General features: G+C 42.6%; 2 protein-coding genes and 2 long non-coding RNA genes across 5 annotated transcripts; 1 reads left to right on the top strand and 3 right to left on the bottom strand.

Annotated features, from left to right (window-relative positions):
* Positions 1–264: 264 nt before the first annotated feature.
* On the bottom strand, positions 265–2548 carry upp2 (uridine phosphorylase 2). Its single transcript, XM_076040358.1, has 7 exons — positions 2389–2548; positions 2151–2265; positions 1904–2062; positions 1700–1814; positions 1401–1610; positions 1168–1314; positions 265–743 (listed from the first exon to the last, which is right to left on the bottom strand). The coding sequence occupies exons 1-7, from the start codon at positions 2439–2441 to the stop codon at positions 601–603; spliced, it is 942 nt and encodes a 313-aa protein (XP_075896473.1). The 5' UTR covers positions 2442–2548; the 3' UTR covers positions 265–600.
* A 1892-nt stretch (positions 2549–4440) lies between these two features.
* Positions 4441–4704, top strand: LOC142897625 (uncharacterized). The gene is made up of 2 exons (XR_012928470.1): positions 4441–4576; positions 4625–4704. It is a non-coding gene; the product is annotated as an uncharacterized LOC142897625 (long non-coding RNA).
* A 1557-nt stretch (positions 4705–6261) lies between these two features.
* LOC142897624 (uncharacterized) lies at positions 6262–7689 on the bottom strand. The gene is made up of 3 exons (XR_012928469.1): positions 6743–7689; positions 6388–6489; positions 6262–6298 (listed from the first exon to the last, which is right to left on the bottom strand). It is a non-coding gene; the product is annotated as an uncharacterized LOC142897624 (long non-coding RNA).
* Positions 7690–8631: 942 nt separating this feature from the next.
* Positions 8632–11552, bottom strand: LOC142897704 (uncharacterized protein C7orf57-like). Of its 2 annotated transcripts, none has more exons than XM_076040207.1 (7): positions 11435–11552; positions 10344–10484; positions 10162–10258; positions 9853–9961; positions 9641–9720; positions 9191–9288; positions 8632–8992 (listed from the first exon to the last, which is right to left on the bottom strand). In XM_076040207.1, exons 1-7 carry the CDS (start codon positions 11502–11504, stop codon positions 8988–8990), a joined length of 600 nt encoding a protein of 199 aa, XP_075896322.1. In that variant the 5' UTR covers positions 11505–11552; the 3' UTR covers positions 8632–8987. The 2 variants fall into 2 exon arrangements, with proteins under 2 accessions (XP_075896322.1, XP_075896321.1); XM_076040206.1 differs by having other exon boundaries at positions 10344–10487; positions 11435–11545.
* Between the last annotated feature and the right edge of the window lie 1849 nt (positions 11553–13401).

Genomic DNA, 13401 nt, shown 5'->3' with positions numbered 1-13401 from the left:
TATTTAATAAAACTGATCAAAGGTTGCAGTAGTGCGTCAACATCTTGTATCATTTGTCATCATCAGAGAAAATGCTTAGCAATAGTTCTGTATCATTTAGCATATGTGCAAAGGAGGAGAATCAGAAAAACAATAAACAAGAAGCCATTTACTTTGCAAACTTCAAAATCACTTGAGTTGATGGATCCATTTTAAATGTATTCAGATCAGTGATGTATGTAAAGTTTACACAGGGTTGTCTCTTTAACTCTTTAACTCTTTAACTTTTGTTTTTTTTTAAAGTTTCGTCATAACGACAAACAGACTCTCAGGTGTCCTTGGCAGTTAGGATGTGCAAGTTAAATATTACAAAGCACAGGACACATGCAATGTTTACATTGCCACCTTGCATAATGATCAGGGCAAATATTGTTTCAACAAATAAGGCAACACTTTTATGTCTGATCCTCCCCAAAGGAATAATACAAATCTTAACAAAATTTTAAATAAGTTCACATATTAACAAATAAGTACAGTATATACATTTTACATATCCACATATCAGTCAGAACTACAGTATGTACACAGTATCTGGGGAAAGTGGGCTTGGGGAACGGGAGTTCAGACGACATGTCCCAGGCGTTTCTTGATGAAGTGAGACACCAGGGCCTGAGGTCTCTGCTGGTACTCCACCAGAACGTCATGAGGAGAGGTGATCTGGTCGCCCTCAAAGCGATTCAGCAGTGCAACGCAGATCACAGCCGCTGGAAGGGATAAAAAAAAAACAACAACAAAAAAAAACATGATCATCCGTCATTATGTAAGAAGGCAAGTCCCTGCTCCTTACGTCGGAGGGCATTGGGTCAAACTTAAAGGCCCAGTGTGTAAGATCTAGTGACATCAAATGTGGAAAAAGATATTGCAAACAATGTTTTCCAATGTCCTGCTTGATCTCATACATTACCATGGCACAGCAAATATGTAGCAGTGCAACATGGCAAATCAAACCGCTCCTTTTTTGTGAATTTACACATTGGAAAACATGTTGTATGTCTGTGTTATATATTTCATGCCATTGGAGCCTTAAAACTGTTACATAATTGGGCCTTAAAGTCCTTCGACCAGCACTGACAGGCGCGGTTGACAGGATTGTGAAACGGCATGTTTGCAGTTTTGTAATGACGGTACCTTTGAGGCCACAGACGCGGCACATTGCGGCAAAAACGGTGGACTCCATTTCAATATTCCTCACTCCTGCCTCATACGCTTTCCTCAGATACTCCAGCTTCTCCTCGGGAGAGAAGGAGCAGAGGGCCCCGTCCAGCCGGCCCTGACCTACACAGAAACAGAACAGAGTTTTCAGCTGCTCCATGGCCCAGGATTAGCGCAGTATTGCAGACGACCAAGAAAGATGAACGTACCTTCGTAGAAGTCGTGGGTGCACATGGTGTTTCCGATCACGGTTGGCAGGTTCTTCAGCTCAGAGGAGCACTGCAGCAGCTCGCTGGCCACTCCCTCGTCCAGCTCGGTGCTCCTGATGATGACTTTACCCAGCACCACCTGTTCGAACTGGGGGCGGAAGGCGTAATCCACCGCTTTCTCTGTGACCACCACTGTCCCGGGTGCCAGGCCTGCAGTCAAAACCACAACACTCTTGTTCAAATAAACCACACACATAGCCACTTTGAGCACAATAGCAAGAGAAAATCAAGGTTCCTACCAACTCCGCCAGATGTTCCCAGGCGGAAGAGAATCACGTCGCGGCACTGAGCGTGATGCAGCAGCTTGATGAGTTCATGCAGCATGATGGAGATGGAGGGGACACCCATGCCATGCTACAATGGAGAAATATGAAGAGAATGACTTGAGGAAAGGAAATTATGCAGGACATTTTATCAGTTGACAGCGCTTGTGAAGCACTTACACTTATAGAGAGGACAGGTCCAACTTTGTACATGCAGTACCGATCAGTCCCCTCACATATATCTTTGAGTTCCTCAGGGTTCCCGGGCAGGTTGAGCTCCTGGTGCATAAACTGGGCAAAGGCCTTCATTCGGTTCGGACTTCCACCGACACACACAAACTAAAGAGAGGAGGCAGAGAAGAGGATCGTATCTCCCGACTCGTGTCACCTCATACTTTCAATCTGTGCAATTTTACGTTCTGCAAACCTTGATGTCTCCAAACATTTGCGGGAGGTTGTGAGTCTTGGTGCCCAAGCTGAAATGGTAGAGGATGTCCTCCTCCATGGTGTCCAAGTAGGGATTTGCCACATGGACCTGTTGTCTGCAAGTGAAAGCAGCACAGCACATTGGTTGAAATAAAAAAGAAGACGGAAGGTGAAGCCAAATTATAAGCAATATCTGAACAAAAGGTGCTGTCTCACTCCAAAGCTTCCCAAACACTTACTTGATATAGTCTTTGTGCTCATTGCCCAAACAATTCAGTAAAATCGGAGCCATGACAGCGGTAGAATTTTTTTTTTTTAGGTTTTTAAAAGCCTTTCAAAGATGCTACGGTGTAGAATGCTCCAAATACTCGTTGCAGCAGTTTCCGAATAAGAAATGCGTCCCTTTGCAGAGCTGTTATAGCCGTGACCTCTGACCTCTGTGCTGATTGGCTCTAGAGGGGGGAGTTGCACCTGTCCTTGCTCTGAGAAAAACATCCCGCAACTCCAATGCAAACAGAGCTGAACGAGTGACACTAAAATGATGATTGGCCTGCTTCCAAAACAATGTTCGGCCTTCACAAGCACATCGGGCGACCACGCAGTCAAACAAAATTCATGACGCACACTGATGTAATAAGTGATCTGTCCTCAGCAAACCTTCCTTTAAACAGTTATCTGGAAGTAATTCACCGACCGTTACAAACATGCATAAGACATGGAGATGACCTTTAGAAAATCACATGTCAAAACAATGACACACACACACACACACACACAGACACACACAGAAATTACAGAAGTTTTTTTTTTTTTTCCTCTTGGCTCTGTTGTATAACCTGATGACGTGTTCCAATCCACTGCACTTCAACAGCATTGGCAGAAGTATTCAGATTTTATATTTACTTTACATTTCATTCTGCTTCAAAGTTGTTCATTCTTCCACCATTAACTCCAAAAACTCTTTCGTACTCCAGAAATTAGTATATTTAGCCCGCCGTTTACAGCCTCCAGAAAAAATGCTAAGTTGAAACTTAACTGCTAAAACCGGTGCTGTTGCACCCTCCACATGTTTGGAGGAGGCACAAAGGCGCAGAGGCTTGGAATATTTCAAATTGAATTTCGCACAAAATTGTGCCATTAAACACACAATACACTCGTTCATAGCCACTTTTACTCAAATAGATTTAAATAGAGCCTCCTGGCTGTCGTGTTAAATTTTATGGCACAAGCTAGTCACATTCACCCTGTGGCCTGGATGAACAAATGTCAAACTGGCCTCATAAATAACATGACTGGTGCTCATTATGTTATAAACCAAATCTTAAGTGACACATACAAGGATTTTCTGTGGTGGGCCATAAACCTTCCTTTGAAGTTGGCAATACGCTGATTAAACGAAGCTGGTGCGGGGTCACAGGTCATTGTGACCACAATTCTTGGCAAAACACCACATTTCATCATTGTCAAGGAGTAGATTACAAATACTGTGGTGGCTGTTTTTATTTGTGCTGGCAGATTTAACTCAAGGAAGACAGAGCTTCATTTACTCCATCCTGAGTTGTTGATGTGCAGTTTCAGGTGATGAGTAATGCACAAATCGTTTCTATTGATTTCACAGAACAAACATTTGTTGGAAATGGTCAAACTTTATTATTATTTTTTTTGTTACGCTTTTCACACAAGCATCACACACTTAACATCAGAGTCCTCAATGCATTTCTGTCAAATAAACTCCACTTTTGTTTCAAAGACCTCCAACAGGACAAAAAAAAACACTGGGTTAAAAAAGAAATTTCACTGGCAGGATGTAATTGTTGGTAGAAATATCCTGGTTTCTGCTGCTGTCAGAGCCGTTTGTGCTCGCACATCCTTCACAACAGCACCGCCAGTCTTCTAAACTAATCTGATGAAAACAGACGTCAAGTGTCACACGATACATCACAATTAAGTTTCCATAGTGCATCACGTACTGCTGAGATATTATATACATGGCTATATTCCTCATTGCAGTTCATTTTCGTTTCCTGCTTCTTTTGTTTTTTTTTTTTTTTTTTTTTTTTTTTTTTTTTTTTTACCAGCAGGGAGCATTAAGGAGCTCCAAACAAAGGGCAGGACAGAGATTCATCTCACCTTGTCTCTCTCGTTCATTGAAGCCAGACTTTGGTCTGTCACTTTCTGCATAGCCAAAGCTCAATAGTTTTGCCATGTCCACGGGAGACTGTCTTTTGACCCTGGGATGGAAAAGGAGACATGAAAGTCAATCTGGCCCTTTTTTTGTTTGTTTGTTTTTGGTGTTTGATTTAAACAGAGGCAAAGGGGACACTGTTCAAACCATTTGGAATGTACACAGACAAAATGTTGCACTGAGACAAACTGGCTACTTATTAAATAGATTTTCTCTTTGGCAGGACAGATCAGTTTACTGCTGTGTGTTCGCCCTTATGTTACAAAGCCAAAAGTCTAGTTTTGCAATAGCAACCAAAACAAGTCGTCAAATAACCCATTTTGTTGACGTGAAAGAGGGCCTGGTATAAAAATCTGCTCTTGTTTAACCTGTATCTTGAACTCAAAGTCTAGTCTCTTGAGGGAGACTAACTGTGCCTCAAAGAGAACAATGACAACAACAGCAGCAGCAACAAGGTCCACGTTTGCGGGAGTCAACACAATCCAACCAGGCCGGCCAAAGTCTTCAGCGTTTTGATGTCTCCAGCTCTCTATGGGAAGTTCATATTTGACAAGCCACTGACTTTCATTTCAGAGGAACAGAGAGCACACATGGAACAGAACAGCTGTTCCAAAGCAAACAGGTGAACGTCCACATTTGTCTTCCTGGCTATCGCTCGTTGGTTGTTTGAAGCACTTGGATTCCTGCTCAGTCACTCCGCCTTAGGCTCATAGTGCTGAACGTATTAAAAAAACAAAACAACAGAAATAACAGAAATCATCCTGGATTTGCTCTCGTATGATGTTGATGAATGTTGTTTAAAAGGTCCAAAGAATATTATTGGCTGCATTGGAACTACATGTTTTGTTTGTGTTTTGCCAACACACTTTTGCCAAACGGAAGTCAACGAAGCAACTTTCTTACATTTTGCGGGCAAAACACTGCAGAGAAGATTCTGAGATCTGAGCTGAGGCATCTTTAAATCTGACCAGTCGAGCAAAACTCAACTGGATATCGCCGTGAACAATCTTGACAGGTTAGAAATTGGTCTGGAGCAGGCAAATCCTGTCATACATCTTTCATAATCACAACTCCTAATAACCACATTCCCCTCAAACTGACCTTTGCTACTTGAAACAGCGGATTAATTAGCTCAACAGCGTGTGGAGACCCTTTGCTGTTGGCGAGCGGGGCCGGGCCTACCCGCTCGTTGTGCCAGAGTCTGGAACGACAGCGCCATCTTGTGAAAGCATCACTTACGTTCTCTTGAACATGGGGCCCTCGTCTTCTTGTTCGATGGGCTGAAACGTCACCACCTTTCTCTGGTTTTGCTGCAAAAAAGAGACAGAACAGAGCACATATTTTTTCACATCACCTGTACACACACACACACACACACACACACACACACACACACACACACACACGCACACACACATGCACACATGCACACACGCATGTTTTATTGTGCTCTGTGGCAGCAGAAGTGGATTACGTTGTTTTCTTGGATTAGTTCCTCATTGGCAGTGCTGACCATGTTGTCCCTCTCCCAGGCAGACAAGTTGTCGTTCCCAAAGGGAGGCTCCACCGGCAAGAACCCTCCTGGGCCTTTCTGCATTCTTTTAATAAGAGTGTAAGAAAGTGAGATAGAGTTGGAGTTGAAAATAAGTATTTCTGTCACTGGCTAAAGGTTGGGACACGTCGAGAGTGGGACTCAACTCACGGTCTTACTTGTAGTATTCATTTAGTTTGTTATTTCAGTACTGATGACATAATCAGATAACACACATGATAATATACCGATAATATAAACAAGTTTTCTTTATTGAGAGTGTTAGCTACTGCATTTTTTCGGATTAAGATTGGCAGAAAGAAAAACAGGCACAAATACCTCAAGCTGTTATCAACCGGCATCGGTATGAACCAATCAGGAGGTTTGTACGGAGTGACTTTGGGGGTGGGCTGGTCCTCGTGCCACAAGAGTCCTGGCCACGGTCATAGCAGGAGAGAGCAGAAATCAGTGACTTTGGCAGCGATGACTCAGATGGGTGGATGGATTGGACTGATGCTCTACCCTTGTGGCCTCCTCGTTTGGCGAGCTTGATGTATTCTGAATCGCTCTCCTTCACAATGCCCCTCTGCCGCTGAGCCTTCTCATCAGGCGGAATGATCACCACTGGGGAAAGTCCCGGAATTTGGGAAATTTGTCCATTCATTGCGCCTGGTTGACACGCGCGCATGTGAATCACAGAACTTGACCAGTTAATTATTATGCTGTGTATTTGTATGTCATGTATTCTACTACTTTGATGAAGGTGGCCAGATTTTGTACTGACCTACCAAAAATACAGTCCCATTTACCCAACTGCCAGGCACCAAAACTACATAAAGGATCATACAGTGGAGTGTTGCCAGATAGAATCTCTCACCGTTGTGGTCGATTCATTGAAACGGCTGAAACCTTTTGACTTGCAGGGCCAGCGACTTTTCACCTATTTCCTTGTTCACCTTTTCAATAAGACAGCTACAGAGTGGCAAATATGGTTGAAACACGGGAGGGCCTCTACGTGTGTTTGATGAGAGAAAAAAATCTGATCCGCCAGGAACTCCTATGACCAGGTTTGTAAAAGTTAGCAACTGTTTCCAAAAGTTGTTGGCTTCAGATTTTATAATTATTTTTATTTAATTGACTTTGATTTGAAGTATTAAGGTCTTTTCTTTCTTCAAAGGTTACACATAAACACATACAAAATTGCAAGATTCCCATGACATTTGAAGCTAATTTGAGCGCTTTAATCTCAGATTAAAGGCCCAAGCACTTTAAACCAAAAACCCCTCTTCTTGGCTTCCTTCTTGGCCCACTACGCCTGAATTTCCTGGAAGAGTGCTTGTGTTCAATAAAGTTTCTTAACTTTATCCAAAGAATCTGAAAAATGTCAATGGAGTAATCAAGCACAAAAAACATGAGCACAGGCAAACGCTCAAGACGTCTCCACAGACAGAAGAACTCGGCTCTGGAAGATGATGCCACGGAAGTGGCAGTCCGTCCAGGTGCCGCTGAGCAGACGGATCCCCTGGATGGAAGCCGCAGTGGGGTTGACCTGGCGACTAAAGGCTCCCACCACTGTGAGGAGACCTCGGCTAGAGACGGACACGCGGGACGGGCCAGAACTGCGAACCAAGGACAGCCGAAGGCGGCGGCGTCGTCGTCGTCGTCACGTGACACCAACAACCAGGAAGCCGGGTCCGAACGGGGACCGTGTGACGACGTTCCGATGTTTATGGTTCCCGGCCGTATAGTGCAGACCGTGTATCCAATTCGGTACCAGGGCACAGTGCTGTACATCCCGACGGGGGGATTCCTGCGTCCTCAGCAGCTACTGCAGAAGATGAGAAGCGAGGAGTGAAGGTTTAAAGGTTGCTAAATAAATTACGGAGTTTGTTTCCGTAAAATTAGACCCTTCCTTTGCTCCTGATCATTCGTTGAAGTAATTAAGAAGTGTCTCTTTGGTAACACGAGGCAGGCCCTTATTTATTTATTTATTTATTTATTTATTTTTCGTTCATTTGTTTAATTGTTTAGCTTAGCGCAACGCTGGTTGTCCTTTGTTTTCTGTATGGAACTCTTGTTGTTATTTTGCAGATAGGAGAAAAGTCTTAAGGCCAGACTTTAAACTACAGAAGTCTCACACATTGATCTTTGGGGAATATATTTCTTCCAAATCCGTCTGCACCAAGCTTTTGGCTTTTAAGTGTTGGAAATATCTGACATACACGCTGTGCATGAGGGTGCTTTTGTATGTGTTGCATTTATATGTCTTTACCATGAACCATGATTTAACTTCTTGGCCTGAATATAAGACAAAAGCTTACATTGTAGCACAATTGTTGCTCATTAGTGTTTAATTTTCTCAGTTTAATTGAACTGATGTAACCATCCATCCATCCATCTTCTATACCCACTTATTCCTATTCAGGGTCATGGGGGTCTGCTGGAGCCTATCCCAGCTGTCTTAGGGCGAAGGCAGGGTGACACCCTGGACAAGTCTCCAGTTCATCGCAGGGCCCCATGCAAACTCCACACAGAAAGGTCCCAGGTCCAGGCCCCGGAATCGAACCCACGACCTTCTTGCTGTGAGACGGCAGCGCTAACCACTGCACCACTGTGTCGCCTTGACTGATGTAACATGTATGTTTTTCCAGAAAGCAGAGTTTATTTTTTGTCCTCTGCCAATGACTACTCATTGGCAGAGGACTGTGTGTTAGAATCTCTAGAAAATCATGCTGGTTTGCATAAAGTGCGGATCTTAACAGGACATCCTGGTACTCTTAAGTACACTTTATTTTATTTACTGCTTGTAGGGACATACTGAATATTTTGTCTGAAATAATAGAAGCAACAGCAGAGAGGCAGAAGCTTTCTTTACAGGGGCAAGAGTTTATCAGTGCAAACAAAAGTACAAACCACAAGTAAAACAAAGAGAGCAAGATTTTAAAAAAACACAACTGCCTTAGTTCAACAAAGCAATACAAACATGATAAAACAAAACTTTCAAACATAATGTGGCACCTCAGTGGAAACTAAATTGGTGTTGCATGAGGTTTGAGGGCAGCTGCTCTTGTGGAGATGTTTGTTTTGTTTCTGAACATCCTTCTCCCAAAGCAAGAAGTCTTCTAATCTGTGGAGATACAAACATTGACAATCAAGCCATTTCTCTTTTAATTTCCCCAAAGTACTTCTCTTACTGCCATTGCTGCTTTTATCCCCGCATTGAATCACATTAAATCAGAACACCGGCTTCATTACCATTTTTGTTCACTGTTGATGGCACAAGCACAAGCACAGCAGAGGATTTCAGAGACACGCTGCCACCTACCCTGCAAATTGGTTTTGACTTTTGCGTCGTCGTCCTCTGCGTAACTGTGGCTCAACAGCTTAGACATCTCAGGAGGAGACCGTTTTTTGTTAAACACTCTGGGGGAAAGCAGTGAAGGAGGAGAAATACAGCTTTCAAATGGAAAAGCAACCCAGAAAAAAATACATATGCAACGTGTTGACTCATTGATGGAAGAAGCTGCAATGATTTTTTTTTTTAAATGGCCCGCAGATACATTTAAAGCGGTCTCATGAGGAGTGCCTGATGGAAAAACCTGATGTGCAAATCAATCCTATATGAAATGCTGTAGAGACCACTGAAGAAGGAAACGGCTGACCGGAAAAGGAGTTGCTTTGTGTGGGGACCGGACAATCCGTGGTCTGGCATTTGGCTTCTTGAGCCGAATAGAGTCTTGAGCAACAGCACCATCTTGTGCACGCATGAACTCACACTCTCTTGTATTTTGTGGTCAGACCATGGCTGGATGTTTGAAGCGCCGCTGGCTCTCTGCTGGGGAGGACGGAGGTGTTCTGCAGTGCACAAGGCAATGTCACGGTTAATTAATGACACCACAAACACAATAAGTACCAGAAGTTTTTGGAACCTGCTCTGTGCTTACTGACAGTGGCTAAACTGATTCTGACTGGAGCTCCTGCATTTACCTTCTCACTGCCAGTGCCGCCAGTGTCGCCTCTCTCCCAGGCTGACATGCTGTCGTTCCCAAAGGGAGGCTGCAGTGGTAGGAACGACCCAGCGTTCTCCCTCTCCTTGCTTTTGATGAGGTCAATAAGAACACGGACATGGGGGGGGGAAATTGACTGCTGAAATACTGAAAGAAGTTTGAAGATACCGAAGTACTAACACGTGGAATTGCGGTGGCAGTTTTGGAATGTGAAATAGTAGTGAAATAGTTGCATGTGTTCATTCCTGAACCGGCAGAAATTAATTATACATAACGTTTAACAGGGTACCATGTTGTGCTGTCAAGTTCTGATGCAGCACAGAACCAGTCTGGTGGTTTGTATGAAGCAGCTTTAGCTTCAAACGCGTCCTCATGCCACAAAAGTCCTGTAAAAGCCGAAAAAAAGGATCCACATGGATACATGTAGATAATAAAAATGACGTATAATAGATTCACAGGTGGATGCTGTACCCTTATGTCCTCCTTGTTTTGCAAGTTTGATATAGTCTGAGTCACTGTCATGGATTCTACCCCGTTGGCTATGGGCCCTGTCCTCTGCTTCGATGGTTGGAGAAAGTCCTGGGATCTGGGAGATGTGGACGTCCATCACACCTGCTTTTCCCCACAAACACACAAAGGCACTTTTATTATCTTTGATGTCGCTCTACCCAGGTTCAGCCTCCTCATTACCTGCAGCAGCTATATTAATTGTTGGTTACTCATCAAACCCAGTGTTGAACAGGTGTGCTTCGTACATTTGGCATGTTAAAGGTCGATAGAAAAAGGTCTCAAACAAATGCTCTAACTCAACTTGTGGCTACATTTGGTGCCTTTTAGATTGCTGATTCAGCCTTTTTTATTTTATTTTTTTTACCTCAACATTATTACTTTTACTTCAAAAGGCTGTCAGTTCAACTTATGATGCAATCAAAAAAATGTGGAGGTCATTTTTTTGTTTGCCAGCGAACTCATAAAATAATAGTGTACTGCCCGTAAAACATTATGGTCTTAGCCAGCAAAGACGTCACTTCAATCTACAGTAATTTAGGCTTCTTATTGTAGCACTTGTGTGCTGCCTTCTTCTAAGTAGATTGGGAACTGGGAATGGCAGTAATTCAACACCTGAGTGCTGGTGTAAACTGTAAAACTTTACACTATTACTGCTACTACTACAAAGTCTCCTTTGAGGTTAATCAGTAGCTATACAATAAGACACAAGTGTTGTTTTCAGAATGTGAAGTCAATAAAAATAATAGCAATGCTTTTAATATAAAGACAGATCAGAGTATTTTCATTGTGGGAACAAAGAAATGTCTCAAGTTAGAAATATGTACTGTAAATTCAACCAAATTTCTGTTTTACCACCTGTTGTGGTCAGGAAAAACAAAACTCATTTCATCTGACAATCAACATGGCACCAATCTGATATCCTGACCTTCCTCTCGCCATTTGGAGGCTTTAACTGAAACACAATCTAACAAACAACACAAACTTGTCCAGCAGCACAAAAATTAGAAAGCAAAAGAAAAGCACAAATGCTGCTTGTTTGTTGTTTTACTCACTTTGACATTTAGGTGACAGGGTAACATCCATGTTTGGTGGTCCGGACGTTGGCTGTTTGTCGGTTTCCATGACAACAGGTGGTAGACAGCAGAGTGCAGCTGCTGTAAGTTGGTCAGCTGGATCACCTAGTCAGGCAGGATGAGCGGAGATGCAAAAATAAACTGTGCAGGAAGAATTAGTTACTTTATTTTTCTGATTAGAAGTATTTAAAAGCTCCAGCGTTTAATTGGTGCTGATAATTAGAACACACACACACGTAAGGTACATGTGATTTATCAAAACATTTGGTAGGTTATTGGAGACAATGATGAATCTTTGCAAACATGCTGGTGGTCTTGCAGTTTTTAAACGCATTCCTGATACATTGCATTGTTTTAGCTACTTAACTGATGCAGCTCCGCAAATGTCCTAGTCTCTAATGATGGTGTGTTTTTAGATAAGTGACATCTCTGCCTTTTTGTCCTGCCCGTTTTAATTCAGCTTGTCCCCCCCCCCCACCAAAAGATACGGTGTCTACATAAACACTGATTACAAATATTAAAAAAAAAAAAATAAAAAAAAAAGACCGTGTACAATCGGCAGATGAGTGTTGTGTTACACTGACTAATATATTACACGGAACAGTTTCAACGTTTTGGGTCTTCTGTTTCCTGGCCACGTCGCTTTTTGAACAGTTCCATTACCTCACTAATGGCTGAAATAAATTCAAAAGCTTGAACCTTCGCTCCCCAAATGCTGAGTCGGGAACATGCGCATAGCCGTCAGAACAGCAGCTGTCATTTAAAGACCCAGCACAGCAAGTCGGCGAATCACACGGACGCTGTGGCAGGAAATGTCTTAATAGTTTCAGAATAAAAGCAGATTTTTCTTCCTGGATTTATCTGGATTTCTAGCTCTTCATTTATTTATGTTTTATTTGTGTAATTATTTTTGCAGTCCTTACATAAACACTTGCATACAATTTTTGAGTTTGCTCCTTTTTTATGTTATGTCACTGTGAAGTGATACAGCACAATTATTTGACATTTTACATCACACTATCTCTACAATCCTGCAATGTTTCACTTCCAATGTTGTAATGGGCTAATGGGAAGATTCATTCATCTTCTATACCCCTTTTCAGGGTCACGAGGGTCTGCTGGAGCCTATCCCAGCTGTCTTACACCCATCAGTTCATCGCAGGGCCACATAGAGACACACCTACACACATTATTTTATTATTTTTATTGACTTCACATTCTGAAAACAACACTTGTGTCTTATTGTATAGCTACTGATTTTTAGAAAATTCAATTGACCAATCTTTTTGGACTGTGGGAGGAAGCCGGAGAACCTGGAGAGAACCCACACAGACACAGGGAGAACATGCGAACTCCACACAGAAAGGTCCCAGGTCCGGGCCCTGGAATCGAACCCACGACCTTCTTGCTGTGAGGGGGCAGCGCTAAGCACTGTGCCACCGTAGCGCCCAAAGTTCAGTATGTTAAATGTAATTTTAGAGATTACCTTACCTACAAGCACTATCAATATCTTCTGTTGATTTCTGTTGAGTAATTATTATGATTAATTATCCATTACATATGCAGGCAGTATTATTATTCTATAAAAGTTGAAAGTTTTATTCTTAAACATGCATTTGTCTTAGGATGATTTGAACGTAATGAGCCAGATCATAACAGAACAGTGTTTCTCTGGGTTGTCAGAAATCATTTTAAACAATGTAAAGAAGATATGATTGTACTATTCCTAATTTAATTTCTGTCATCATCCTGGACCTGGAAAAATGTGCATTCACTCTGGCCTGTCTGCCACTCTGGCTTCTTCTATTTTTTAGGTCGACCTGTCTACATTGTTTGTATTTCCTTTTCACTCGAACTGGATAGAGCAGATGACAGCCCTCTGGAGTCTGGATCTGCTTCTTCCAACAGGGGAGTTTTTCCTAACCACTGTCATACCTTGCTTGCTC

Source organism: Nelusetta ayraudi, unplaced genomic scaffold (genome assembly GCF_046127955.1).
Source record: "Nelusetta ayraudi isolate G7.1 ecotype Tasmania unplaced genomic scaffold, CSIRO-AGI_Nayr_v1 ptg000060l, whole genome shotgun sequence".
NCBI classification, from domain to species: Eukaryota; Metazoa; Chordata; class Actinopteri; order Tetraodontiformes; family Monacanthidae; genus Nelusetta; species Nelusetta ayraudi.
The sequence above is the reverse complement of the archived record's forward strand: the minus strand, read 5'-3'. Positions and strand labels throughout refer to the sequence as shown.